This window comes from Rhinoderma darwinii, chromosome 5 (genome assembly GCF_050947455.1).
Source record: "Rhinoderma darwinii isolate aRhiDar2 chromosome 5, aRhiDar2.hap1, whole genome shotgun sequence".
Classification (NCBI taxonomy): domain Eukaryota; kingdom Metazoa; phylum Chordata; class Amphibia; order Anura; family Rhinodermatidae; genus Rhinoderma; species Rhinoderma darwinii.
In genome coordinates, this window is record NC_134691.1 from 263,671,837 (window position 1) to 263,699,122 (window position 27,286).

Genomic DNA, 27,286 nt, shown 5'->3' on the forward strand with positions numbered 1-27,286 from the left:
TATTGGCAAGGACTACATCCAGCAACTCAAAATTCATAGATCTTAGTCTTTGGTCGACATTCGACAAAGTGAATACATCATTGGGGAGGTGGGGGGATCCCAAGCAGGGGTGAGTCAGAGTGGCGTGCTACTAACAGAGAGCTGCTCTCACTCTGGCGTACTCAAGCAGTCCACGTATTACATGTTCGGCCATACATTTGAATTTCCTTGCAGCAAACGCGTAAATGTGTAAGATAGAATGGTGCTGGCCCATTAAAATAGGAAGGAAACTTTAAGGCTGGGGCTCCACGGCAATACAGCAAGATATCAGCATTATCGCAACTCATGCTACGAGGGTGGCGACTTGCTACAATTGCAAAAAATTCCACACATGTTGTACGTTTTTAGATTGTCACACAAATTTACTCCCCATAGACAAACACGGAGGTCATGCGAGTTGCGGTAATGCCGGTTTTTATACCATGACTTGTGCACCACCCTATGTTGCCCTGGAGCCCAAGAAAGCATATATATGCTTCTATTTGAATGACAGCAGTGCAAAAACTGAATTAGGCTCTATGGCTATAACACTGGGGAAATATTTTTGGTGTTGCAGGCAGATAAGAAGAATATATATATAATTTTTTTTTATTTTATTTTTTAACAGTTTTTTTTTTTAGGAACAGTTTGGAATCTGAAAAGCTCAAGACACATGAAAATACAGTATGAGTATTACCTACCACTGAACATTTCATATAAGACACACCCAAAAGACCAAAGATCGCTTGATATGGAGAAATCTGCTCCCTTGATTAATTCGGGGGCAGCATAAACTGGAGATCCTAGAACAAGATATTTATCACATATTGGGTACATTTCAATACAACATACAGACAACGGTGCTAGAAAATTCCCATTAGGGGTTAACTATGTTCTAAAGAGGCAAGTAAGATCGGATCATGTTTCTTTAAGTGGTGTTTTGGCACCCAGTAGTTCCATGTAGCTATGCGTAGCCCTCCCCATGTGGCTGTCTAGCACTTGGAACCCAAAGTAGAATAGGGATACCTTAGTCCCTGCGTATGAACGGATGTCATAGTATCACAGAAGCACCACGGTCATAAGTATCAGGCATTAATAGCATATACTAGCAACGTCCAATCAATGTCTTTTGAGAATTATTTTGGGTTTTTTGCAGGGTTGGGACAATTTTTGTAAGACAAATACAAAGTGGGCAGATGTTTGCTGTTAAATAGGAAACAATGAATCCCCAGTGGGCCTTCTTTTAAAATCACATCATGCACAAGGTCTGCAATTTTTTGCAAAAAAAGTCAAACGAGGAAGTAAAGAAGTGAGAATGGGGGCAGAGATTTTCTTGGTGTCATCAGCAACATAGATCGCATTTATTGCACCACAAATCGAATTGACTTTTTGTTTCGTGTTTTTATATACGGAGTAATGCGGGTTTGCAATCTTTGCTTTCAAGGTTTTTCTTACTTTGTATAACTATAATATGATCAATAGTGTCCAATATTTGTTGTCTCTGCCACTTAGGCTACATTCACATCGAGCGTGACAGATTTACGCGTGTAAAAAACGTGCGTAAATCTGTCCGTGTGCGTTATGCATCAGTGTGCTTTGTGAGTGGCATGTGTTTTCCACGCACTCGCAAGCACATTTTTTTTTTCCAATGTAATTGATGCGTAAAATGCAGACTGTACATGGATGTGCATCCGCGTGCCGTCCGTGGTTTTCACGCACCCATTGACTTCAATGGGCGACTAGGTGCGTGGATATGCACCAATATAGGACATGCAGTGAGTTTCACACAACGGACACTCACTGTGTGAAAACTTACGCATTTGTGAATAGCGCCATTGAAATCAATGGGGTAGCGTGCTGTGCGTTGTTGCAACGAGAATCACGTTAGTCTGAATGAGCCCTTACGGACTCTAAAATTAACCTATGATGAACTTGCATAAGTTAGTCAATTTTTTCAAGTTACAACTTCATTCTTGACCAGCTACAAATTTGCAAGAAGAACAGAACTTTATCCAATTTGTGATATTACATTAATCTTTAATAAAGACAAAATCAAATGCCTTTCATCTACCTTTAATGCGATTCCTCAGGTTTCTCCGTGGTGTAGATTCCTCAGTTTCACCTGCATAATCCTCTGATCCAACCATAGCAAAAAATTCTTCTAAGTTTTCACCTTCAGCCTTTGAAAAGCTGAAGTTTGTTAACTTTAAGGTGCCTGGTCCATCCAGGAGAATCTTTAAACAGATATATAAAAAAATATATATATTAAATAATAATAATGCAATAGAAGTCAAAAGCCGGTCATAGACATAAAAGGGACTGTTCTAGCTTTACAAACATATGCACATACATACGTGCGCTATTTTAGAATATATTTGGCTTCACATAAAATCAATAATCAGTGTTTACATGTTGGGATGGCCCGTGTATTTAAGATGGTGGGAATACCAAATACAACACTACATCTCTGTATTGAGGTTTTATAAGCAGAATTCTCAAAGGCCAGCGTTACACTAACAAAAGAGTAGGTCGGCTTAATTTATGAATTCAGTTTGACATCCTACAAATCTGATCGTTTTGGCATAGACTGTAATATCACAAGTCGATTAGAGTGTTGCATGGATCCCAAAAATTCTGGAGCATACTGCAGCACATGCGATATTACAGACCGTCGCACATGGGGGCAGCACATAATCACACGGACTGCAATAAGGGTTTGTACGGCAGATACATCCTGCCATTCGTCTACCTCTGGGAACCATGCGCATGAACAAAAAGGTATGGTGGATAGGGTGGGAATGCTTCAATAACCCCCTAATATTCTATTTGATAAGCATTTTCAAAACAGGTAGCGGCTTATTAAACAGTACAAATAATTGTGAAAAACATAACGTATCTTTAGTTCAATGCAATTGAAAGAGAAAACATGCAGAGTAATATTTCCCATTCTCAGAAAGAACTAAAGAAGAAGATTTGTACATGGACTTCTCAAAGACCTTACTGCGTGTAAGCTAAGATTTTATTACAGCAGACCCTCTGGGATAATCTGGATGTCTGTTCCCAAGCACAGTGCCAGTATTGAAAAAAATATATATTCCAGCTGTTGTTCAATTGAACCAACGCTATGAATTTGAAGTGTAGTTTCACCTTTGGATGTCCTAAATTTGCATGTTTACTGCACTTTCCTAATATATACTGTATCCCCCTCAATAGAGAAGAGCAGTCCTGCTAGAATAAAGCTTGTGTCCACTGGTAAACAACAGTGGACAGATATTAGATAAAAGTGAACAAAATTATTAAAGCGTACATATTGTTACAAAAAAATATTTAGGCAGCTGTAGATGTTAGATGTAAAACTGCTATGTCCACTTTTGAGATTTTGCATCTTTTTCTTCTCTTTCCACCGTTTTTGTAAATATATTTTTTCTTTAGAGCAGTGCTGAGCGGGAGGGGGTGGGGCTTCCTGGTGTGATGTCAGAGCTGTGCTTGTGATTTGACTAATCAGCTGCCTCTCACCTGTTAATCTCCCTCCCCTCTCACGGCATGAGTCTCAAAACAGGAGCTCAGGCAGAGGAACTGCAGCTGCATCCCCTTTCTCCCCCTCTTCAGTTACTATTTAACTTTTTTTAGTGATGGAGGTACATTTACAGAGAGTGTGACATGAAAGGGTACCTACAGGCTTCTAAAAAGGTGAAGAAAACGCCTCTTTATGAATTGGTTGTGATTGCACTTAATGTCCATAAGAACAACCCGATTTTCTCTTTTGACCAAGTTCAAGCCAAAAATCGAAAAAAACCCTGCTCTCACTCCTACAAATATCTTTCATTTTGCCACACTCAATATTATGTTTCCTGACCGTAGACTCCCTCTCTCATCTTTATCTCTCATTGAAATCAGATCACAGGCTCCTCATGAGATGGCCTCCGTGATCTATTCACACTTCATTCAATCGAAGGCCTCTAGGTCTTCCAGTCCTGCTTAGGACAAACGGAAATTCCCAATTTCCGTTGATACTTACAATGACCTCCTGGATTCACATTTATACATTTCACCGACAGTAAACAATAACTTAATTGAACTCTACATTGTCCACCAATGCAATCTTACACCTATCTGCCTTCATCGAATGGGTAGGATGGCTACAGAATGCCCTTGATGCTCCACCACATTGGCATATGATTCGGGACTGCTCTGTCCTGCAATCGTTTTAGAAGGGGCTGGTGGAATCATTATCAGAAGTATTATCAGTACCAGTAACTCTAGACCCTAAAATCTGCCTATTAAGAATTTTACATAGAGAACAGTGGAACCAGCATATCCAAATTCTATTGGCGAGAGACATTGTTCATGGCAAGGAAAGCCATCGCATTAAGAAGCATGGACAGGAGACCTCCAAATTGGACTATGTGGAAAAAAACGGGGTAAACTCTATTATACCACAAGAACAGGCCGTCTTTATTCAAAGAAAATGTCCTAACAAATTCAAAAAGGTTTGTCGCGTTTGGTCTCAGTCACCACTTATATCATACACATAAAAGAAACTTTCCTATTCGACAATTTAGTTAGTAATTTAATCTACAATGAACAGATTATTCTAGACAGGAGACCCTATGCCTCGTGATAATTGACACATGTTATTCTTTTACTTACCTTACCATAATACGGTTACAGGATTTTGGATAGTAGTACAAAGACTATTTTGTCTAGATTTAAGGACCAGCAACTGTTAATTGTACAATATGCCTAGTACCAAAACCTAGATGTATACCGGATTGCGTTTGTTTCCTACGACCATATAGCTGCTATCTTTTCAACAACAACAAAAAACTATTGGGAAAAAAAAAAAAAAAAAAAAAAAAAAAAAGAAGATGCCTCTAACCCTATATAGAATGTTTCATGTATTCATTTATAAAAATAAAAAAAAAAATCACAACTATTGTCTGCATCATTTCATATTGGTATAGATGGTGGTTTGAATTCCCACAAGTTCTCCATGACAACATTGTACCTGACATGAACCAGAAGGACACATCAAATCTCCCAGTATGGCAGCCTCAGTCTTTTAGGCCCATCACCTCAAGTGATCATATCTCAGCATTGAAGCAAGATATTAGCATACAATTTAAACATTTTGAAAGAACACTTCAGGATAGATTTGGACGAAATGAAAAAAAAAAAACAAGAAATAAATTATACTGAGCTAGAAATTGCAATAAGAGTATTTATTGCAATAATGATAAATTGTGCAATAACTAGCCTAATTTCAAAAAGAATACAAAAATAAAAACGTAATAGACCTATATATATATATATATATATATATATATATATATATATATATATATATATACAGACACACACACACACTAATAAATATAAAGCACGGTGTCTGTTAAGAAGAGTGGTACAATATAAATTGGTAGGGTTTGTCTGCTTAACATGAAAGCTGGGTAGCAACCAATGCAGCAGCTATAATAGCTTTATCAGACTGCAGACAGGAGAATCTTTCTTGACATTGTCCTTTCCTATATTGCAATATAACTAGGCAGATTTGGGGCTTGAGATACTGTGAAAAATGTAGTGATGGCCACATTGGTTGTCATTCCTATAAACTGAAAAACAGGAAATTATCTTACAGCATAACACATGACGATAAGACAAAGACTTCTATCTGTCCATAAAATCTACAATTAGCAAACTTACCTTTCGAGGGGTCAGATCACAGAAAAGTATTCCAAGTTCATGGATATAGTGGAGGCCAGAAATTATGTCAATAGCAAATTCTCGAATGGTGTCTTCAGGCAAGTGCTCATCCTGACCAATGACTGTTTCAAGTGAACCTCCTGCAATGTATTTCAATATGCTTTATATACAGGGTAAATAGGGACAGATTTGCATTCAAGATTGTAAAAACAACGTAATAAAAAAATAGAAAATATGAGGGAACCCATAGTATAACCAAAGTGGGAAATCAGAATCCTTCTGTGTTATGCCCAAGCCTTCACATGGCTGCGTCCATTGTACTGGCTCCTTCTTGCCCCTCACTTGGAGAGAGGGCAGCGTGACACATGGGCATATTTGTAATATTGTGGGGCCTGTGGAGACGGGGAGCCCTGTGTGGGTTCACACTGCCAAAAGGGTAGGGGAAGGAGGCTAATTTGTGCTGTTATAGTAGAGAAGGGTTTCTATTGTACTCCATGTGGTAAAAGGGTCATTAAAAAAGTTCAGCTTTGTTAGCCCAGACACAAAAGTAGTAACAACTAGTTTTGGCTGGTTCCTAAAGGAGGGGGGTCAGTTACACATCTGGGTGCATCATACTAGTAATGTATGCATACTTTGCTTATCTTTTAAGTTGTTATTCCATACTGTGATTGGTGATCAATGCCCAACTGATGTTTAATAATAGATGTGTCAAATGATGCTCTAAAATGTACTCCCATTTTACTATACAATAAAAGGTGGCTGAGGGAATATCCTTAGAGACTCCACATCAAGCCAACCACTGTGTGTCTATGTCTTGCTCTCCGACAGCCGTCGTCCATTAGAATTAGGAACACAGGGTGAACGGATTTGATAGACAAATGCTATCACCTAACCTTTGAATTACTCTAACAGTGCTATGGCTCACCTTTCACTTGGCCTAATAACAGGTACCCCAGTTGCGTACATGGCATGTATACCCTCGCAAAACCACAGTGATGTCCTATTTAAATGAATACGTTTCCCCAAGGTGCTATGACGTAGAGCTGAAACGGGTTTTAAGCTAGGGAAACAGCACTTTTGGCTGCAACACAGGTAGTGCGGCCAAAGACCACTGTCGCCCTGCCTGCATTGCAGATAATGAAAGTCAATGTGGCCACAATACAACCCACAGCTTGTAGCAGCTGTCGCAAGAAATCCGAACCTGATGGATTTTTTGAGATTATTGTGTTGCAATCGCAGCAAACTGTGATTCACAACACGGCCACATTGACTTTCATTACGTGCAAAGCAGGCACAGCGACAAAGTAATCTATGGCCGGGTGACCTGTGTGGCGGCCAAATTTGTCGTGTAGCACTAGCCTTAGATAAAGCACGGTAAATAAAAAGCTAAAACCAGCATTTATGGGTAAGAAAAAAAAAAAAAAAAAGTTTCAACTGACCAATTTAAAAGTTTATGAAAAAACTGCTGAGATACCATTGTTGACGCAATCATGGCCAAAATATATATTAGGCTGAAGTTTTAGACGAGTGTATCAACTGACACTCACTAAGGAAACTTATCCAGATCCAAACCCATAAGTCATATCAATATATCGGAGAGAAGCAAGAGACAATGCTTTGTATACCCAAAAATACTTGTCTGACTTTATTGATCAAAACAATTACAATAAAATCTTGCAAAACAGGGAGTAGCTTGATTTCAGCCAATCGTAGACAATGTGACATTGTCTCTGATTTAGCAAATAGAATACAATAAAGATAGGTTTCTCCTGAACCAATCATAGGCATAGAAGATTTTTTAAATGTAAAACCATGATTTCCCAAAATATACCACATCATCAAGGCTAAGGCTATGTTCACACAGAGTATTTTGCCGAGTTTGACGTGGAAACCGCGTCGCAAAACTCGGAAAAAACGGCCCGAAAACGCCTCCCATTGATTTCAATGGGAGGCGTCGGCGTCTTTTTCCTGCGAGCAGTAAAACTGCCTCGCGGGAAAAAGAAGCGACATGCCCTATATTCGGGCGTTTACGCCTCTGACCTCCCATTGACTTCAATGGGAGGCAGAGAAAGCGTATTTCACTGTGTTTTATGCCCGCGGCGCTCAATGGCCGCGGGCGAAAAACGGTGCGAAAATCGGCGTGCAGATATTCCTCCTCCAAAATACTCCGTGTGAACATAGCCTAAGAGTCAAACTGCCCCCACCTTTGTAACAAACGGTTCCTCTCAGACAGGAGCAGATAGTAGACTCATTTTCCCATAATAAAACGGGTAAATATTTATCTATAGTCTCCATAGCAAGGAAGACTAAGGCCTTAGACCTGAATCACACGACAGGGTTTCCCGGCCGTGTGACGGCCGTTGATAAAACGGCCGTCAGACGGCTGAAGTAGGAACAATAGACCCCTAATGGGACTATTCACACGACCGATTTTTTGACGGCCCGGGAAACCCGGCTGTCAAAAAATGGGACAAGCCCTATTTTCGGCCGTTCTCCCGGCCGCCCGCCTCCCATAGAAGTCTATGGGGCCGGGTAATATACGGCCATCACTGGAATGTGTCCCGAGTAACGGCTGTGTCTTCAATCACTCTGTCTCCTTCTCCTCTTCACAGTGCGAAGTGAATGTGAGGAGGATGGTATTGGTTTGCTCCCTGTAGGAGCAGAATCCCCAATCCCCGGCCACAGTTTCGACAACGCTGTGGCCGGGGATTGGGGATTCCGCTTCAGAAGTGCTTGACGTCACTGTGTCTATATATGGACACAGTGAAGTCAGGGACTTCTCCTCGAGCGGAAACACCGGCCAAAGGGTCGGGGATTTCGCTTCAGAAGTGCCTGACGTCACAGTGACGTCAGGCACTTCTGAAGCAGAATCCCCGACCCTGTGGCCGGTGTTTCCGCTCGAGGAGGAGAAGTCCCTGACTTCACTGACAGTGACATCAGGCACTTCTGAAGCGGAATCCACGACCCTGTGGCCGGTGTTCCGCTCCAGGAGAAGTGCCTGACTTCACTGTCTATATATGGACAGTGAAGTCAGGGACTTCTCCTGGAACGGTGGTGCTATCTACAGACAGGTAGGGGAGGTGCCATCTATGGAGGGGGTGCTGTGTGGCACTAACCCACAGGGGGCAGTGCGGCACTAACCCACAGGGGGCAGTGCGGCACTAACCCACAGGGGGCAGTGCGGCACTAACCCACAGGGGGCAGTGCGGCACTAACCCACAGGGGGCAGTGCGGCACTAACCCACAGGGGGCAGTGCGGCACTAACCCACAGGGGGCAGTGCGGCACTAACCCACAGGGGGCAGTGCGGCACTAACCCACAGGGGGCAGTGCGGCACTAACCCACTAGTTTTTAATCGGCCGACACTCGGACCCTCTCGCAAGATCACACAGTCTTGTCGCCCATGTCTGACGTGAGCTGAAAAGTGAGAGAATGTGCGTGCGCATACAGCTCCGACGCCGCTTCCGATGATACTCCCGCCGCCACGGAACAGAATAATTCACATTCTTCTTCTCCTGCTCTGTTCCGTGGAGTTAGCGGAGTTGTGCGCGCTCTCCTCTCTCCAGCTCTTGTCAGAAAGTGAAGAAAAGACTGTGTGATCTCGTGACGGAGATCACACAGCACAAACCGCTATGACACTGTCGGTAGCTGATTGGACAGTGTCACAGCGATACTATCACGCCCCCATGCCATTTGCACGCCCCATTGACAGTTCAGGGGGTTATTTACATTCGTCTGCCAAATATAATAGAACCAATATCTAAAAATATTTAAAGTGAGATAAGGTTTGTGCACCAGTGTCAATTACATGCTGCACATGTATGAGCAGGTGAAAAGTTCTCTTAAATAAGACAACCATGATCTGCTTTCACGGACAAAAAAACGATTTTGTTTTCAATTTACAGTAAATACTTGGAGCTAAAAACGATCAAGAGATCAAACTCTGCCAGCAATTCTGCCCCCCTCTCCAAGCACTTCAAATCTAATTTCATTATTTCCCTTTGAATTCACAAGAGTTCATTCTGGGAACGACACCAAATGAGACAAAAGAAATATCAGAAAAGCAATACAATATTAATAACCCGGACAGTAACTAATGTAGAAATAAAGTGCAATGGAATTACATTGTAATGATCGTTAGTAAAGGTCTGTAGGATCAGGGGACAAAACTTGCTCTTACCTGTACAAAGCTCAACAACAAGCCACAGATGGTTACTAGTCTCGTACCACTCATAAAAACAAGCCACATTCTTGTGCTTGATGTGGTGCGTTAAGCGGACCTAAAATAAAAACATAAGTACATTACTTAGATCTATATTATTTATAACAAACTATCCCTCATCTGTAGCGACAACATACTCCCCAGAAGTAATATACACTAAAATATGACAAACATTATAAAACAAAATAATCAACAGTGAACAATTGAAGACGGAAGTAGTAAGAGCTTACAATCTAGGTCTGTAGGCTGCAAAAAAAACGAGGCTATGTAAATCTTTGACAGGAATTTTATTTTTATTTTTTTTTTTTAAATAAAAATGTCAGTCCGTGTGTTTGGTGCAACTTTCAAATGCGTTTTTCTAAAAAATTATTTTTACTTTTTGAGATACACCTGCTCTGTATCCTGTTTCCGTGACACGCAGGATCCACCTGTTATACATCACATCTAAGTTTATAACTTAGATGTGATAGATTACAGACAGATCCTGCGTGTCAGAGATGGATTCAGGTCTTAGCGAACGATACAGCTGCTCTGTGTACATAATACAGGGCAGCTGTATCTCAAAAAGTAAAAATTATTTTTTAATAAAAAACTAAAATTTTAATGTTGCACCAAACACACTGACTGACATTTTAATAAAAAAAAAATATATATAAAACTTTCGAAGGTGTATGTAGTCTTTAAGGGAAAACGAAAGCGTCATTCATGCAACTGTATTACAGATCTATAATACAGCGCCCCTAGACTTCTATAGGGTCAATCTGTACCTCACTTGCCTCTAACTATAGGAAGGGGCCCCACGGTTTTGTAGTGTGCAAACCAACTCTACTGTATTCACACGGGACAGATATGCTGTGGAATTTCAGTGCAGAAAGTCCACAGCGGATTACAGTCCCAACCATGTAATGAGATTTTAACAAATCTCATCCACATCCTGCTGGAAAGTTTCCGGGCGGAAATCGGAGCATGCTGCAGATTTTCAAATCCGCAACATTATTATTCTGTTCTGGATGTTCGCTGTGGATTTTACCCCTTTCAAATTGAAGGGGTGACGTAACGCCTCAGAAACGCTGTGGAAAATCGGCATAATTTTCTTTACGTGTAAATCCGGCCTTAAACTATTTGATTTTTAATTCCTAATGTAGGATTAATGATTTTTGGTATAGGCTGTTCAAATCGCTGCAAGTTCCTGTTTTTACCATTGGTCTAGATAGGTTTTATGGGAGAAAAAAAAAAATTTGAATTCATCCGCAATTATGGACCCATTTATTTCTATTGACCACGGACACCTTCCTGTATATTTACTTAGAAAGCCGCTGCAAAGGATAGGACAGGTCTGGCCGTGCCCGCAATCATGGGCACGGCCGTGTGCCTGAGGCCTAAGGCTGGGATTCCACGCTGTGTTTTTACTGCATTTGCATTGCAGTTTTGTAACCACGTGCTTCACATGTAATAGAACTACATCGCAAGACCATGGTAATAGCCGGTAAAAGGCATGCGGTTTTTACAACGTTTTTTCGTACCAATTACAAAAGCACTTTAAAAATGCTACAAAACCACAATAAAAACTAATCAAATCACCCTGTGGAATCCTAGCCTAATGATAGGCCATTAATGTGTGATTTGTTGATGATTGGCTGATGTGTACGCAAAAAAAAAAAAAGCCTCCCATCAAAAACTGAGGGGCTGGAGGAAGAAGGGGTGCGCTCCGCCCATGAATGCAACGGACTAACAAGTATAAGGCCCCATGCACACGAACGTGCTTCTGCGGCCGCAATTCCCCCGAAAATCCACGAGACAATCGCGACCCCATTCATTTGTATGGGCCCATGCACACTCCCGCGGTTTCCACGGTCCGTGAATGGACCAGGAGCCTGGACTGCAGAAAGAACGGTCATGTCTTACAACGGCCGCGTTCTGCGTTCCAGGCTCATAGAAAATAATGGACGCGGCCATGTTCACGGCCCGCGGTCGAACCGAGAATCACGGCCGTGCACACCACTACGGTCGTGTGCATGAGGCCTAAGTAATGACTACTATAAGCCAAATGGCACAATATTTTTTTATGCCGTTTGGGCTAATAGGAGAGCCCCATTACATAGGACAGTATAGTCTGATGACAGATCCACCTTAAACGGCAGTAAAACATTAGCAGTTTTAACAAATTCTAAACTGAATCGGTCACAAAGACTAACTTCCTGCTGTTTGTCCTCCTTAGACTCTGTACACATCTGCGCTATGGCTTCCGTTCATACAGAATCCAAATGGCACCCGATAGACCACATTGACTTATAATGAGGTCAGTTGGGGTTTCCATTGCTTAATGGCAAAGACGGCACTGAATGCTGCACTATTCTTACTGTCATGGGTAACTCAACAGAACCCCCAATGGAAGGGCATAACGGCAATGCGAACAAGCCTGGTCGACTTTCTCTGTCTTTGGTTAGTGAAGTGCTGGTGCGGTCATAAATATGCGTATAGGGAGCATCCTAGCTGGTCTTTGCAGTTATTTGGAGATCCAGCAATGTCACCTACTGCAGCCCTGTTGCCCAACATCTCAAAAGAAAGCAGGGAAGCCTTCGTTTTAACGAGATCCAACTCACTTTTTGGCAAGAAATACACCGTCATACAGAAGTATTAATGCAACCCAAGAGCTCTGTTAAGTTGACCATATACATTGGTTAACCCCTTCATTGAGCCTGTTTTGGCCTTGTGGACGCAGCCGATTTTTTTCAAATCTGACATGTGTCACTTTATGTGGTAATCACTCCGGAATGCTTTTCCCTAGCCAAGTGATTCTGAGAATGTTTTATCGTGAAATATTGTACTTTATGTTAGTGGAAAAATTTGATCAATAAATTCAATATTTGTTTGTGAAAAACACCAAACTTTAGAGAAAATTTGAAAAAATTTGCATTTTTCTAAATTTAAATGTATCTGCTTCTAAAACAGATGGCAATACCACACAAAATAGTTACTAATTAACATCCCCCATATGTCTACCTTATTTTCGAACTACCTTTTTTTTTTCTAGGACGTTACAAGGCTTAGAACTTTAGCAGCAATTTCTCAATTTTCAAGAAAATTTCCAAAACCTATTTTTATAGGTACCAGTTCAGTTCTGAAGTGGCTTTAACCCCTTAATGACCGGCCTATTTTGGACCTTAATGACCAAGCTATTTTTCACGTTTTTCAATCGTCGCATTCCAAGAGTTATAACCTTTTTATTTTTGCGTCGACATAGCTGTATAAGGTCTTGTTTTTTGCGGGACAAGTTGCACTTTTTAATAGCACCATTTTTAGGTACATATTATTTATTGATTAACTTTTATTAACTTTTTTGGGGGGGGAAATAGAAAAAAATCTGACATTTCGCCGCTCTTTTGCGTCCTAAATCTACGCCGTTTACCGTGTGGTATAAATAACACAATAAATTTATTCAGCGGGTTGTTACGATTGCAACGATACCAAATTTGTATAGTTTTTGTATGTTTTACTACTTTTACACAGTAAAAACGCTTTTTTTTCAAAATTATTTGTTTTTGTGTCTCCATATTTGAAGAGCCGTAACGTTTTTATTTTTTCGCCGATGCGGTCGTATGAGGGCTTTTTTTTTGCGGGACGACTTGTAGTTTTTATTGGTACCATTTTGGAGTAGATGCGACTTTTTGATCACTTTTTATTACATTTTTTTAAAGTCAGTATTCACAGAAAACAGCAATTTTTCCATAGTTTATTATTTTTTTTACGGCGTTCACCGTGCGGGTTAAATAATGTAATAGATTTATAGTCGGGGGTCGTTACGGACGCGGCGATACCAAATATGTGTAACTTTTTAACTTTATTTTGTTTTTTTAATAGTAAAGCAGTTTGTAAGGGGAAAAGCTGGGTTTTTCATTTTTTTTCACATTTTTTTTAAAATTAACTTTATTAAACTTTTTTACTAGTCCCATTAGAGGACTATAATATGCGATTCTCCGATCGCTATTATAATACACTGCAATACTTTTGTATTGCAGTGTATTACTGCCTGTCCGTTTAACACGGACAGGCATCTGCTAGGTCATGCCTGCGGCATGATCTAGCAGGCATTCACTCCAGGCAGCCTGGGGGCCTTTATTAGACCCCCGGCTGCCATTACAGACACAGACACTCGGCGATCGTATCGCCGGGTGTCGGTGGGAGAGAGAGGGAGCTCCCTCCCTCTCTCCAAAACTACTCCGATGCGGTGCTCGCTATTGAGCACCGCATCTGAGGGGTTAAACGTGTGAGATCGATACTAATATAGATCTCACACGGCAGAGCAGGGACGCTCCCAGCCCTCAGCTGCCTCTAGCAGCTGAGAGCAGGGAGATCTGACAGTTCCCTGCTCTGTAAACTTATTCCGATGCCGCGACGTAAAAAGTCTATGGCATCGGAATAAGGCCCGTTAGTGACCGACGTAGAAACACGATGGGCCGGTCACTAACGGGTTAAGAGCCTTATATATTAGAAACCCCCATAAGTCACCCAATTTTAAAAACTGCACCCCTCAAAACTGCATTTAGAAAGTTTCTTAACCCTTTAGGTGTTTCACAGGAATTAAAGCAATGTAGAGGGGAAATTCACATATTTCTTTTTTTTGGCAGAAAATCCATTGTAATCTATTTTTTTCTGTAACGCAAAAGGTTTTACCAGAGAAACGCAACTCAATATTTATTGCCCAGATTCTGCAGTTTTTAGAAATATCTCACATGTGACCCTAGTGTGCTAATGGACGGAAGCACAGGCCTCAGAAGCACCTAGAGCATTTTTGGCCCTCCTTTTTATTAGAATATATTTTAGGCACCATGTCAGGTTTGAAGAGGTCCTGTGGGGCCAAAACAGACAACAAACCCACAAAAGGACACCATTTGACAAACTACACCCGTCAAGGAATTTATCAAGGGGTCTTGAGCATTTTAACCCCATAGGTTTTTGCTGAATTTAGTGTAATTAGGCCGTGAAAACTTCTATTGTTTTTTATTCTTTTTTTTTTACGTCCTTCACCATGCGCTATAAATGACATTTAATTTATTCTGCGGGTCAATGCTATTACGATGATACCATATGTATATAGTTTTTATTATGTTTTACAGTGTTTGCCCAATAAAATCACAGTTTTAAAAGAATTATTTCGTTTTTGTGTCGCTATATTTTTTTCATCAAGAAAGCTTTGTGAGGGCTTGTTTTTTGTGGAACAAACTGTAGTTTTTATTGGTACATGCGACTTTTTGATCCCTATTTATTAAATTTTTTGGTAGCTGAAGTGACAAAAAATAGCGACTCTGGTATCGTTTTTTTTATGGCGGTCACCACGCGGGCTAAGTTACATTATATTTTTATAGTTCAGGCCGTTATGGATGCAGCAATACCAATTATGCATAGTTTATTTTTTTCTAATAATAAAAGGACTTTATAAGGGGAAAAGGGCGATTTTTAATTTTATTATTTTGAAATTTTACTTCTTTACTTTTATAACTTTTTTTTTTTTAGTCCCACTAGGGACTTGAAGATCCAATTGTTGGATCGTTGTTATAATCCCCTGCAATACTTATGTGTTTCACACTGACAGGAGGCATATTAGGTCCTGCCACTGGCAGGACATAATCGCCTTCCATAGATGGCGGACGGAAGGCTTTTGTTAGGCTTCCGGTTGCCATAACAACCATTGGCCCCCACAATCACGTAGCAGGGTGCCGATGTTATAACAACTTAAAACCAGCGGTCACTATTGACCGCCGCATTTAAGGGGTTAATCGGCGGGGATCAACTCTGTGACCCGACCCAATGTTTTCTCCTAGTACTAAGGTTGCTAGTAGTAGTCTGTCCTGGGAGATGCCGGGCTGCGGGGATTGCCTGTGCGCTCTGTTAGGAGCACACGTAGATTAACGGGCTGAAGGCACAAGGACCAGTGCTGCAGCCCGTTAATCTACGTGGGGTGGTCGTGAAGGGGTTAAAGTTGTTAATTTTGGAGAAAGAAGACAATTTAAAGTGTATGGAGGGGGAGGGACAACTTTAACTGCCATCAGAGGACTGTCAGGCTACCCACTTATTAGAATTAAGTTATCTAAACCTGTCAACTTTATCAGAAACGGTTCAAGATCTATTGTATATGGAGCCAGCCCGATATTAACTCCTTAACGCCGAAGGACGGATATATCCGTCCTCAGCAGCTGCTAGTTCGCGCAGGAGGACGGATATATCAGTCCTGTGATGGCGCGGGTACTGAGACTGTACCCACGCGATCAGCGGCAGGAGCACGGCTGTTATACACAGCCTGGCAACTGCCGGAATCGAAGCGCGCTCCGATTCCGGCAGTTTAACCCATTAAATGCCGCTGTCAATAGTGACAGCGGCATTTAATGTGTTTGACAGAGGGAGGGAGCTCCCTCTGTCACCCGATCGGCGCCCCCGCAAACAAATCGCGGGTCGCCGTCGGGATTCCATGACAGCCGGGGGTCTAACAAAGACCCCCAGGTCTGCCTTCAGCATCTGCCTCTTAGGCGATGTCGGAGGCATGACCTAATAGGTTGCCTGTCAGTTTTACACTGACAGGCAATAATGCTTCGGTATACTAAGTATACCAAAGCATTATATATGCGATCAGGAGATCGCATGGTGAAGTGTCCTGATGGGACTTTAAAAAAAAAATGACAATCAGTTAAATAAAGTTTGTGAAGAAAATAAAAATATAAATTACAGTCAAAGTCAAATAAAACTACTTTTTTGGCCCAAAAAGTGGTTTTATTTAGTAAAACTGTCAAAACAAATCACACATACACATATATGGTATCCCAGCGATCGTAACAACTTGACCAATAAAATGAACGCATTAATTAAACGGCCGGATGAACGGCGTCCAAAGAAAACGCAAAAAACAACGGCAAAATTCTCTCTTTTCCCCCATTCCCCCCATAAAAAATAAAATAAAAGTTAATCTATAAGTCCTAGGTACCCCAAAATAGTACTAATGAAAACTACACATTGTCCCGCAAAAATCAAGCCCACATATGGTCACATCGACGGAAAAATAAAAACGTTACGGCTCTTGGAATGCGGCGATGCAAAAACAAGTAATTTTTTTCTAAAAGGCTTTTTATTGTGCAAACGTAGGAAAAACATATAAAACCTTTACATATTTGGTATCCCCGTAATAGTGCCGACCCATAGAATAAAGTTAACATGTTATTTACGCTGCATAGTAAACGGTGTAAATTTATAATGTGAAAATTAATGCTGGAATCGCTGCTTATTTTCAATTCTCTCCTAAAATAAAGTTAATCAATATATTATAAGCATCTAAACATGGTGCAAATACAAAATACAACTCGTCCCGCAAAAAACAAGCCCTCATACGGCTATGTCGACGGAAAAAAAAAAAAGTTACGACTCTTGGAATGCGACCGTGAAAAAACAAGAAATAATCCTTGGTCATTAACGTGCAAAATGGCCTGGTCATTAAGGGGTTAAGGAAGAAGGATCGGCCACGTTGGATTTCATGCATGATCAGCTGATTCGAGAGTGTTTATGGGAAAATATATACCAACTTTGACCTAATGTGTCCGGTCAGCTTTAGGGCTTATTCAGACCAAGGTGCTACACGTCCGTGCAACACGCGTGATTTTCACGCGCGTCGCACGGACCTATATTAGTCTATGGGGCTTTGCAGACAGTTGCGTGATTTTTACGCAGTGCGAGTCCGCTGCGTAAAAGTCACGACATGTCCGTTCTTTCTGCGTTCCGTGGGACAAGCGTGATTCGCGCAACAGCAGTGAAAAGGATGAATGAAAACAGAAAACACCACGTGCTTTTCTGTTTACAAACATCCAAATGGAGTGTCATAATGATGGCGGCTGCGAGAAAAGCACGGAGCTGCGCATCATACAGGGCTGACACACGGAGCTGTTAAGTGCCTTTTGCGCAGGCAAAACGCCGCGTTTTTTGCGTGCGCAAAAAAAGCACACGCTCGTGTGAATCCAGCCTTAGGCCTCATGCACACGACCGTAAAAACTCCCGTTATTACGGGTCGTAATTACGACCCGTAATAACGGGCTCATAGACTTCTATTGGCGACGGGTGCCTTCCCGTTTTCTCACGGGAAGGTGCCCGTGCCGTTGAAAAAGATAGAACATGTCCTATTTCAGGCCGTAATAACGGCACGGACAGTCCATAGAAGTCTATGGAGCTCTCGTAATGACGGGTGGCTACATGTGTGCACCCGTCATTACGGCAGCGTTGCTAAGCGACGTCAGTAAATAGTCACTGTCCAGGGAGCTGAAAGAGTTAACTGATCGGCAGTAACTCTTTCAGCACCCTGGACAGTGACTACCGATCAGTATAAACCTGTAAAAAATAAAAATAAAAGACTTTCATACTTACCGACAACTTCCTGCGTCCTCCAGTCCGGTCTCCCGCCCGTTGCCTTGGTGACGCGTCCCTCTCGACATCCGGCCCGACGTCCTGGATGACGTTTCAGGCCATGTGACCGCTGCAGCCAATCACAGGTCAATCACAGGCTGCAGCGGTCACATGGACTGCCGCGTCATCCAGGGATGTCGGGCTGGATGTGAAGAGAGGGACGCGTCACCAAGACAACGGCCGGGTAAGTATGAATTTCTTTAACTTTTATTACAGAAAAGGCTGTCCCTTCTCTCTATCCTGCACTGATAGAGAGAAGGGGCTGCCGATTAGTGCAGTGCTATTTTGCCGCCAAAAACGTGCTCGTAAATACTGGTGCAAAACGGGTGGAATACGTGTGACACCGGACCCGTATTTACGCCAGTATTTACGGGTGGGAAAAAATACGGTCGTGTGCATGAGGCCTTAAGTCTGGGCATTTTACATGGGACTTTTATAAGTAAATAATAAAAAGAGACACCTTAGAAGAGAACGAATTTCACAGTTGCCTTAACCGTGACAATTTCCAGTTCCTATGGTTTTATATAAGATACTCCATCACTACACACACTTACCCAGTTTGTAATCTCTGCTCTTTTACTTTTGTCTATACAGAGAATGGCCACAAAGTTGATAGTGCCCTTTCTTCTACCTTTGTACACAACAGACTTGCTCCCCTTCCCAACTTCTTCATATAGGATGTAGTTCTCCATTCTATTACTATTAACACTGGGCTTAGAACCTGAAAAACATTAAACCAAAATACAGATCATATTTGGCTATAACTACGAGAACATTTCCTGTAAGCAGTGAACTAAAGATATGACAGATATTATTGTAACACAAGCTAAATTTATATATACGGTGGTTAGATACATTTACTGCAGAGGTGGGGGAACGCCCAGCCCGCGAGATCATTTGTTCTGGCCGGACCTCACTCCGACGCATCATTCGCTACTTGGCTCCGTCCGCCCTACTCGCTCACATTTTAGGAGCAGGAGGAGCAAAGACGGAGCCAAGTATGGCGGTGTTCTGAGTGAGGTCGGTGTGATTGTCAGTGACATGAGGTCCGGTGACCGGACTGGTCCACTCCCGGGCCGGCACAATCCAGTCACCTGGCCGGAATAACCTCACCTCACGACAGTGACTCGAGGTCAGGTGACTGGACTGGTCCACTCCCGTCATAACACGCACCGTCCTCACTGGGTGCCACTGCAGCCATGTTATTCTCTGCTTGGCTCCATCCGCCCTACTCACTCACATTTAGGAGCAGGAGAAGGACGGACAGAGCCAAGTATGGCGGCGATCCTGGGAGGCCGGTGTGTGTCGACCAGTTCAGTCATCTGACCTGAGTCACCTGACGTGAGGTCAGGTGACTGGACTGGTCCACTCTGGCTGGCGCACACTGACTTCCCCACTCAGACCGCCGCATGACTCATTCACTAGTAGTGAATGACAGCACTTGGCTCCATCTTCCCTCCTCCGAACATAAAATTTAGAAACTTAGCTGAGGCCTAAATGTAGAAATTGAACTGTAGTGTACACATAGGACTTATCCAAAACGAATGAAGTGAGGTCAGGTGACTTAAAGGGGCTATCCCATCGAGGACATTTATGATATATCCACAGAATATGTCATAAATTTCAGATAGATGCAGGTCTCACATCTATCTCTAGAACGGGGCCCCCTAACCCCGTTCTACATCTTTGCGTTGTGGCTGAAGCTTGTGAAATACGACCATAAATAAGAAAACAGCGTAACTGGCTGAGCTACGCTGTTTCCATAAGTCCCATAGAACTGAATCGTAGGGTGGTACCACGTTCTAGAGATAGGTGGGACCCCCATCTGACATTTATGACATATCCAGTGGATATGTTATAAATGTCCCTGATGGGAAAACCCCTTTAAGTCGGTACAACTTATTGCTGCGAGGAGTTCTTTTCAAAACTTACCAAAGAGTCGACCGCTCCAGACTGTCCGACGCAGTAGCAACATCATGAATACCGCCTCAAATAGAAGCAGTTCCAGCCATCACATTAGGGGTGAGTTAATTACATGTTTGACCAAGTATAGGAGGCAAATTTTTAACTTGATCATTTTGGATGGCCCGCGAATGATGTTATAAATATCCGAATGGCCCTTGGCAGAAAAAAGGTTCCCTGATTTAGTGGATTATCAAAATGGCAAAACTACTGTGCTCTCAGGTAAGGCTCCACAGCGACTTTTTATGTTACTTTTTTTCTGTGATCTAAGGCTGGGTCCACAATGAGTTTTTTGCAGGCAGAAAATCTGCCTCAAAATTCAGTTTGGGAATATCGCTCCCGGCGGGGGCTCCCTGTCCCGTTGCAGGTCGTGTCTCAATTTACGTATCTTGGGGTGCGGATTTCCCTTAATTTGTTAAGCTTTCATGAACTTAAAGAGGCTCTGTCACCAGATTTTGCAACCCCTATCTCCTATTGCAGCAGATCGGCGCTGCACTGTAGATAAGAGTAAGGTTTTTTTGTTTTTTTTAAAACGAGCATTTTTGGCCAAGTTATGACCATTTTTATATTTATGCAAATGAGGCTTTCTAACGTACAACTGGGCGTGTTTAAAGTAAAAGTACAAGTGGGCGTGTATTGTGTATGTACATCTGGGCGTTTTTACTTCTTTTACTAGCTGGGCGTTGTGAATGGGAGTGTATGATGCTGACGAATCGGCATCATCCACTTCTCTTCACAACGTCCAGCTTCTGGCAGTGCACAGACACACAGCGTGTTCTCGAGAGATCACGCTGTGACGTCACTCACTTCCTGCCCCAGGTCCTGCATCGTGTCGGACGAGCGAGGACACATCGGCACCAGGCGACAGAGGCTACATTTGATTCTGCAGCAGCATCGGCGTTTGCAGGTAAGTCCATGTAGCTACTTACCTGCAAACGCTGATGCTGCTGCAGAATCAACTGTAGCCTCTGGTGCTCGTCCGACACGATGCAGGACCTGGGGAAGTGACGTCACAGCGTGATCTCTCGAGAACACGCTGTGTGTCTGTGCACTGCCAGAAGCTGGGTGTTAACGAAGAGAAGTGGATGATGCTGATTCGTCAGCATCATACACTTCTAGTCACAACGCCCAACTAGTAAAAGAAGTAAACACGCCCAGATGTACATACACAATACACGCCCAGTTGTACTTTTACTTTAAACACGCCCAGTTGGACTTTAGAAAGCCTCATTTGCATAAATATAAAAATGGTCATAACTTGGCCAAAAATGCTTGTTTTTAAAAAAAAAAAAACGTTACTCTTATCTACATTGCAGCGCCGATCTGCTGCAATAGGAGATAGGGGTTGCAAAATCTGGTGACAGAGCCTCTTTAATCTCTGTCCCTTAGCGGCCTCTACTGAAAAGCAGCTAAACACTAGGAGGAATCTCCACCCTCTCATTATATGGTAGGATAAACCTTTTTAAAATGATATATCTGCCTAAATTTCTTTACCTCCTACATATTTGTGCGGTTATTTTGCCCAAACAATTTTTTTGCCACCTGGATGGGATTCTACGTGGGTTTTACTGGCAAGGTGGCACACCCCGGTTTAGTCTCAGTCTTCTGCAGGCCTCAAGGAGTGTGGGGGGGATGGCGGCGCCCAACCTTTACTTATATTATTTGGCTTCGCAGCTGGTACTGGCTCACTGGTGGATTGACATTGACTTAAGTAATGCGGCCACGGCGTTGGCGGGAGCACTCATGACTTCCTATGAGAGTCTTACCAACCTCTTATATAGGTTTAAATCTTCGTGTCAGGCGCCATTACCATCAAAAACTATTGCGACTGCCTGGAAGAAGGCACAGTTCTTACTAAAAGATACTGCGGATTCTTCTGTTTCCCCTAGGACTCCGTTATGGAACAATCCATGGCTGCCTCACCTGGTGTCCCTGCCGGGAGCAATGATATGGGCTGTGGTAGGGGTTCGATTCGTAGGCCAAATATACTCTGTGGACAGTGGGTTTGTCTCCTTCTCTGAGCTAGAGGAGAGGTTTGGGGTCTCGAGGAAGGCTTTTTATCATTATCTCCAGTTGAGACATGCCTGCTTGGCTCAGTTCGGATCGGTCACGCCAGCTTTGGGGTTTTCAGGATTGGAGGAACTGCTCGGCACCCCAGACCTTCCCAAGACCCTTACTCAGACGTATGCCCTGTTGCGGTCCTCTGTAAAACGGCCCTTTGATAAGGAGTACCTGGGGTGGAAGAGAGATATCCCCGATTTGTCGGAGGAGGAGTGGAGCTTTCCTTCTTTGATTCAGTAGTTAGTGCTCGAGACTTTAATACAATCGCGGTTTCTACATAGAATTTACTATACTCCGGTCAGACTTCAGAGAATTGGGGCCTCTGGGTCGGACAGCCGTTTTAGGTGTCAGTCGGATGTTGGCACGTACCTCCACTGTGTATGGTCCTGTCCTAGGATTTCACTATTCTGGTCAAGGGATGTAGAGTTTCTGCATGATAACTTTGAGTTTCCCCGGGTTCTCTCCCCTCAGATGTGCCTCTTGGGCATTATGAATGACTTAGTAAAAGGCTATTATGACAAAATCTTTTTCCGATTTGTTTTGTTCTGTGCGCAGAAGGTTAGAATTATGGAATGGAAGGCCACGGTGTGTCCTAGTATAGAACATTGGTAAACAAGTATATACCATTATATCAGAAGTTATACATTAGCAGAGGGTGTCATGACAAATTCGGGAAGATATGGGCTAGATGGATGGAGATTTCGGACACTGCTGTATGATCGACAGGTGTGAATGGAGTGTGACTGGTTGTTTGTTTTGTCTGTTTTGGCAATAATGACGGTCAAATGTTGATCCTGTTTTCTTTGCAATACACTTATATGCACCTGTGATCCGTTACGTTTTCATGCTGGCTTTTGCTATGTGACTGTATTTTTATCTATGATGATTGTTTTTGCCAACTAGTGTGGTTGGTCAGTATGTTATGTATGCTATGTATGTTTTTGTGCGCAATTTTGCACTTTTATAGATTTGTATTTTGAGAAAAAAGTTAATAAAAAAAACTTTAAAAAAAAAATTCCGTTTGGAATTTTGAGGCGGATTTTGCTCTGCCTGCACGCCGATTTACGTGGCGTTTTTCGCCCGCGGCCATTGAGCGCCGCAGGCAAAAAACGCAGCGAAATACGCTTTTGTCAGAGATGTAAACGCTCGAAGATAGGGCATGTCGCTTTTTCCTGCGAGACGGTTTTTCCGCTCGCGGGAAAAAAACACCTCCAACTCCCACTGAAATCAATGGGAGGCATTTTTGGCCGTTTTTTTTGCGCGGTTTCAGAAGCGGTTTCCGCGTCAAACTCAGTGTGAACTGGCTCTATGAGTGGAACCTTCTTTCAGGAAAAAACAGACTAGCAATATGACATAACAATGCAATTACACAATATCACATGCCATTTTAATGTAATCCTATAGGGGGGAAAAAAAACATCAGATATGGCAAAAAAAAACTACAACACTGTTATAGAATTTATAGGACGCTCGCTGCCGATAATTGCCCTGAGTAAACAGGGCAGCGATCAACAGATGAACGTGCAAACTCTAGATCATCTGCTGGTAAAATATTATCGTTGTCGGCAGCACATCTCCCTGTGTAAACAAGGAGACGCCCTGCCGACATGATAATGTATGGGGACGAGCGTTCGGAGTAACGACCGCTTGTCCCAATCCATAGCTCCGTATAACAGGAGCAGACGAGCGCATATCAATGGTGTCTCGTTGATCGGCAGTCGCTGCACCGGACGATTATCGGCCGGTGTAAAAGAGCCTTAAGTTAAACATCAAATAAGAAAAACGTATTGAACAGCAGTAAGGCCACTTTCACACGGCAGAATATTGAATCAGTATTTATAACCCAAAACCAGGAGTGGAACCTACACAGAGAAAAACATAATGGAATGATTTGTACCTCTTCAGTGTTTTAGCTTAGAAATACTGATGCAAACTACTGACCAAAACACTGCCGTGTAAAAGATGCCTTAGGGTGCATTCACACGTTGCAGTTAAAATGCGGTTAGAACTGAATCGAAAAAACTGGTTTTACTGTGGTTACGATGCGGTTGCATTTTTTACCGCAAGTGCTTTAAAAAAAAAACCGCAGTAAAAATGCATTTCGTTGTGACTCTAACCCCACCTCAAAATGTGAACGGACCCTTAGTCTGCGTTTACATAACGTTTGGTGTGCACATTCTGCGCATGCACCAGGGGATCGACTCGGCCGCATATTCTGGACAGTAAAGACCTGACAAATGCCAAAAGACTATCTTTTTTAATATCTGCGCTTTTCTAGTCGGCTATCGAAGTTTACTGCGAAGTTCTATTCAACATGGGGGCCTACGGCTGACGTATACCACTGTATGCTATACAGAAGCACGTCTGGGCTTTGCGTTTGGCGCATTTTCTTGACATATGCACCAAACAAAGTCCTAATACAATGTGAACAAAGCCCAAATGCTACATTTAATGTCTTTAGAACTTGAAAGCAACCATTTATCATGTAATTTACGACAAAGAAATAGAAAGCCCAGAAGTCTAGTGAAGCATGAGAGATAACACACCTGTGATCCACGGAACACCTGGCAGCAATACAACTTCCTAACCAGACGTCACACATGCATCAGGAATGCCCACCTAGTCCATGCTTCTATACAGCAGCAGCTCCCAAACCAACCGTTCAAAGACTGAACCAATATGTCCAAGACTCAAGGGGGCAAGTATAGCCGAAAGTAAGAACATCATTCCTTCTTGTAGTTCTTTTCATGCACATATATTTTTCTATTCGATATAAGAGTTACAATAATAGTGGCATTCTAAAGAGATTACCCCCTGCACACACAATAAAGTTTTCACACCCCCCTCTGCATGAATTGAGTTAGTCTGTTACCTTGGTAACAAAATGCATGGAACTAGAAGCTTGATAGATGTTGTTACATTCTAGTGTGCTAAAGGACCTTCCATGATGTCACGACCATGTGATCAGTCACTTGCAGGGGAGGAGTCAGGCCGTGCTGCTGTAGTAGTTAGATGTGAAATGTAAGCACAAGCAGAGAGGATAGTTGTGGTCTGTGCAGGGGTGTAGTATTATTATACTTACAACTTTACTGTGTTAGTACTTTGTATAAGTAACATTTATCTGCAGCAGAGCTAATGCGTTATGCGTATGCAACAGAGCTGTGGATGTGTAATGTGCATGCAGCATAATCATACCTCCCAATTTTCAACTATCACAAAGATGCGTCGCGGCTAATTTTTTTCCGTTGTATTTGTATAAAGTATTTGATCCCTTGCTGATTTTGTAAGTTTGCCCACTGTCAAAGACATGAACAGTCTAGAATTTTTAGGCTAGGTTAATTTTACCAGTGAGAGATAGATTTTATTTAAAGAAAAAGAAAATCACATTGTCAAAATTATATATATTTATTTGCATTGTGCACAGAGAAATAAGTATTTGATCCCTTTGGCAAACAAGACTTAATACTTGGTGGCAAAACCCTTGTTGGCACGCACAGCAGTCAGACGTTTTTTGTAGTTGATGATGAGGTTTGCACACATGTTAGATGGCATTTTGGCCCACTCCTCTTTGCAGATCATCTGTAAATCATTAAGATTTCGAGGCTGTCGCTTGGCAACTCGGATCTTTAACTCCCTCCATAAGTTTTCGATGGGATTAAGGTCTGGAGACTGGCTAGGCCACTCCATGGCCTTAATGTGCTTCTTTTTGAGCCACTCCTTTGTTGCCTTGGCTGTATGTTTCGGGTCATTGTCGTGCTGGAAGACCCAGCCACGAGCCATTTTTAATGTCCTGGTGGAGGGAAGGAGGTTGTCACTCAGGATTTGACGGTACATGGCTCCATCCATTCTCCCATTGATGCGGTGAAGTATTCCTGTGCCCTTAGCAGAGAAACACCCCCAAAACATAATGTTTCCACCTCCATGCTTGACAGTTGGGACGGTGTTCTTTGGGTCATAGGCAGCATTTCTCTTCCTCCAAACACGGCGAGTTGAGTTAATGCCAAAGAGCTCAATTTTAGTCTCATCTGACCACAGCACCTTCTCCCAATCACTCTCAGAATCATCCAGATGTTCATTTGCAAACTTCAGACGGGCCTGTACATGTGCCTTCTTGAGCAGGGGGACCTTGCGGGCACTGCAGGATTTTAATCCATTACGGCGTAATGTGTTACCAATGGTTTTCTTGGTGACTGTGGTCCCAGCTGCCTTGAGATCATTAACAAGTTCCCCCAGTGTAGTTTTCGGCTGAGCTCTCACCTTCCTCAGGATCAAGGATACCCCACGAGGTGAGATTTTGCATGGAGCCCCAGATCGATGTCGATTGACAGTCATTTTGTATGTCTTCCATTTTCTTACTATTGCACCAACAGTTGTCTCCTTCTCACCCAGCGTCTTACTTATGGTTTTGTAGCCCATTCCAGCCTTGTGCAGGTCTATGATCTTGTCCCTGACATCCTTAGAAAGCTCTTTGGTCTTGCCCATGTTGTAGAAGTTAGAGTCAGACTGATTAATTGAGTCTGTGGACAGGAGTCTTTTATACAGGTGACCATTTAAGACAGCTGTCTTTAATGCAGGCACCAAGTTGATTTGGAGCGTGTAACTGGTCTGGAGGAGGCTGAACTCTTATTGGTTGGTAGGCGATCAAATACTTATTTCTCTGTGCACAATGCAAATAAATATATATAATTTTGAGAATGTGATTTTCTGTTTGTTTTTTTATATAATCTATCTCTCACTGGTAAAATTAACCTAGCCTAAAAATTCTAGACTGTTCATGTCTTTGACAGTGGGCAAACTTACAAAATCAGCAAGGGATCAAATACTTATTTCCTTCACTGTATATGTAGCTAAAAGAACGCCGATTCCTGTAAGCATAGTTGC

The 27,286-nt window shown here is 42.4% G+C and overlaps 1 protein-coding gene across 2 annotated transcripts in view; it reads right to left on the reverse strand.

The window, feature by feature from the left end:
- ULK4 (unc-51 like kinase 4) overlaps positions 1 to 25,084 on the reverse strand; it is a 771,869-nt gene extending 746,785 nt beyond the window's left edge. For both annotated transcript variants that reach the window (XM_075827083.1, XM_075827084.1), the window contains exons 1-6: positions 24,952 to 25,084; positions 18,937 to 19,103; positions 9,902 to 10,001; positions 5,722 to 5,861; positions 2,090 to 2,252; positions 720 to 821 (exon numbers count right to left, since the gene is read on the reverse strand). In XM_075827083.1, coding sequence (XP_075683198.1) covers positions 720 to 821; positions 2,090 to 2,252; positions 5,722 to 5,861; positions 9,902 to 10,001; positions 18,937 to 19,074 — 643 coding nt within the window. In that variant the 5' untranslated portion in view covers positions 19,075 to 19,103; positions 24,952 to 25,084. The remainder of the gene's footprint in view (positions 1 to 719; positions 822 to 2,089; positions 2,253 to 5,721; positions 5,862 to 9,901; positions 10,002 to 18,936; positions 19,104 to 24,951) is intronic.
- Positions 25,085 to 27,286: the final 2,202 nt, after the last annotated feature.